This window comes from Phaethon lepturus, unplaced genomic scaffold (assembly GCF_000687285.1).
Source record: "Phaethon lepturus isolate BGI_N335 unplaced genomic scaffold, ASM68728v1 scaffold13539, whole genome shotgun sequence".
Classification (NCBI taxonomy): domain Eukaryota; kingdom Metazoa; phylum Chordata; class Aves; order Phaethontiformes; family Phaethontidae; genus Phaethon; species Phaethon lepturus.
In genome coordinates this window covers 30,757-32,145 of record NW_010562844.1, presented here as the reverse complement: position 1 = coordinate 32,145, position 1,389 = coordinate 30,757, and the positions used below count along the sequence as shown (strand labels likewise).

The 1,389-nt window shown below is 62.1% G+C and overlaps 1 protein-coding gene across 1 annotated transcript in view; it reads left to right on the top strand.

The window, feature by feature from the left end:
* Positions 1-1,389, top strand: part of POLG (polymerase (DNA directed), gamma) — a gene marked incomplete at its 5' end in the record, with an annotated part of 8,970 nt that overhangs the window by 1,176 nt on the left and 6,405 nt on the right. The window contains 3 exons of the mRNA XM_010294415.1: positions 169-299; positions 747-929; positions 1,043-1,171. Coding sequence (XP_010292717.1) covers positions 169-299; positions 747-929; positions 1,043-1,171 — 443 coding nt within the window. The remainder of the gene's footprint in view (positions 1-168; positions 300-746; positions 930-1,042; positions 1,172-1,389) is intronic.

The following is a 1,389-nucleotide window of genomic DNA, read 5'->3' as shown; positions in this document are numbered from 1 at the left end:
ATCCCCAGGGCCGCAAGGGGCGGGAGGAGCCGGAGCCATCCCCTGGGAGTGGGGCGATAGGCGCTGCCAGGGTAGTTCCCATTTTGCTGCCCTTCCTTTTGAGGGCTTTGGGTGGGCGTGGGGCTGTGATGTCCCCCATCCTCCCACAGCCGCCGTGCCTTGCCCTGTGCCGGCAGAGGGGTGGCCGCTTTGCCTGCTCTCACCTGCCTGTGCCCCCAGGACCTGATGTCGTACTGTGCCCGCGATGTCCAGGCCACCCACGAGGTGTTTCAGGAGCAGCTGCCGCTCTTCATGGAGAGGTGGGTGCTGCCGAGCTCTGCCCGGCGTTGGCTGCGGTCTTGACCGGCGGCAGGGAAGGTCACGGTCCCTCTGGGGATGGGGTATGGCGTCCCTGGGGTGGCAGCAGGAGGTTGGGAGGCCCTGAACCCCAAGGCACGCGAGAAGGAATAAACGGCAGCGCAGCGTGGCTGGTGGAGGCGAGCAGGCTTAACGAGGCGGATTGGAGCAATACCGCTTTGGGGTTAGTGCGCAGGGCTGCTTTTAGAGCTGTGATTTGTGCGCAGGGCAGGCAAAAAGTACAGGAGTCTGTATGGGTTGAGAGGAAGGGCATCGAGGGCAGTGTGGGGCTGGGAAACTCTAGGTGAAGACCTGATATTGCGAGGCATGTTGGTGTCTGGCATAGTCTGGTGCTTCCAGGGCAAATCATCTCCAGCGGACATCTAACTCCTTACTGCTTCGGGCTCTAGGTGCCCCCACCCCGTGACATTTGCAGGGATGCTGGAGATGGGAGTGTCCTACCTGCCAGTCAACGGGAACTGGAAGAGGTACCTGGACGATGCTCAGGGCATCTATGAGGAGCTGCAGAAGGAGATGAAGAAGTCCCTAATGAACCTGGCCAACGATGCCTGCCAGCTGCTGCACGAGGACAGGTACCCGTGGTCTGGGGGTGCAGGTCCTGCTGCTCGCAGGATGGAGACCAGGCAGCGGGTGGTCCTTGGGGGGCTAGGAGCAAAGGCATGGTGTGACAGGAGTGTGTTGGCAGGTACAAGGATGACCCCTGGCTCTGGGATCTTGACTGGGACACGCAGGAGTTTAAGCAGAAGAAGAATCCAGGCAAAAAGAAGAAGGATCAGGACAGGAACAGCAAAGCTGCGGTGGCAGGTGCAGACGGGTCCGCACAGGAATGGCAGGAAGGTGAGCGCAGGTGGTCCCTGGGGACAAGGGACGCTCGAGGGACGCCTTCCTGCAGGCGCCCAGGTGAAGGGATGTGGTTCGGTGCCGCTGGCAGGGTGAGGCGGTGCTTGGCCTGTGTCCCCATGCAGCGTGCAGGGCTGGCTTGAGGTCCCCGTCCCCAGCCAGGTGGCACAGAGGGCTCTCAGCCAGCTAGTC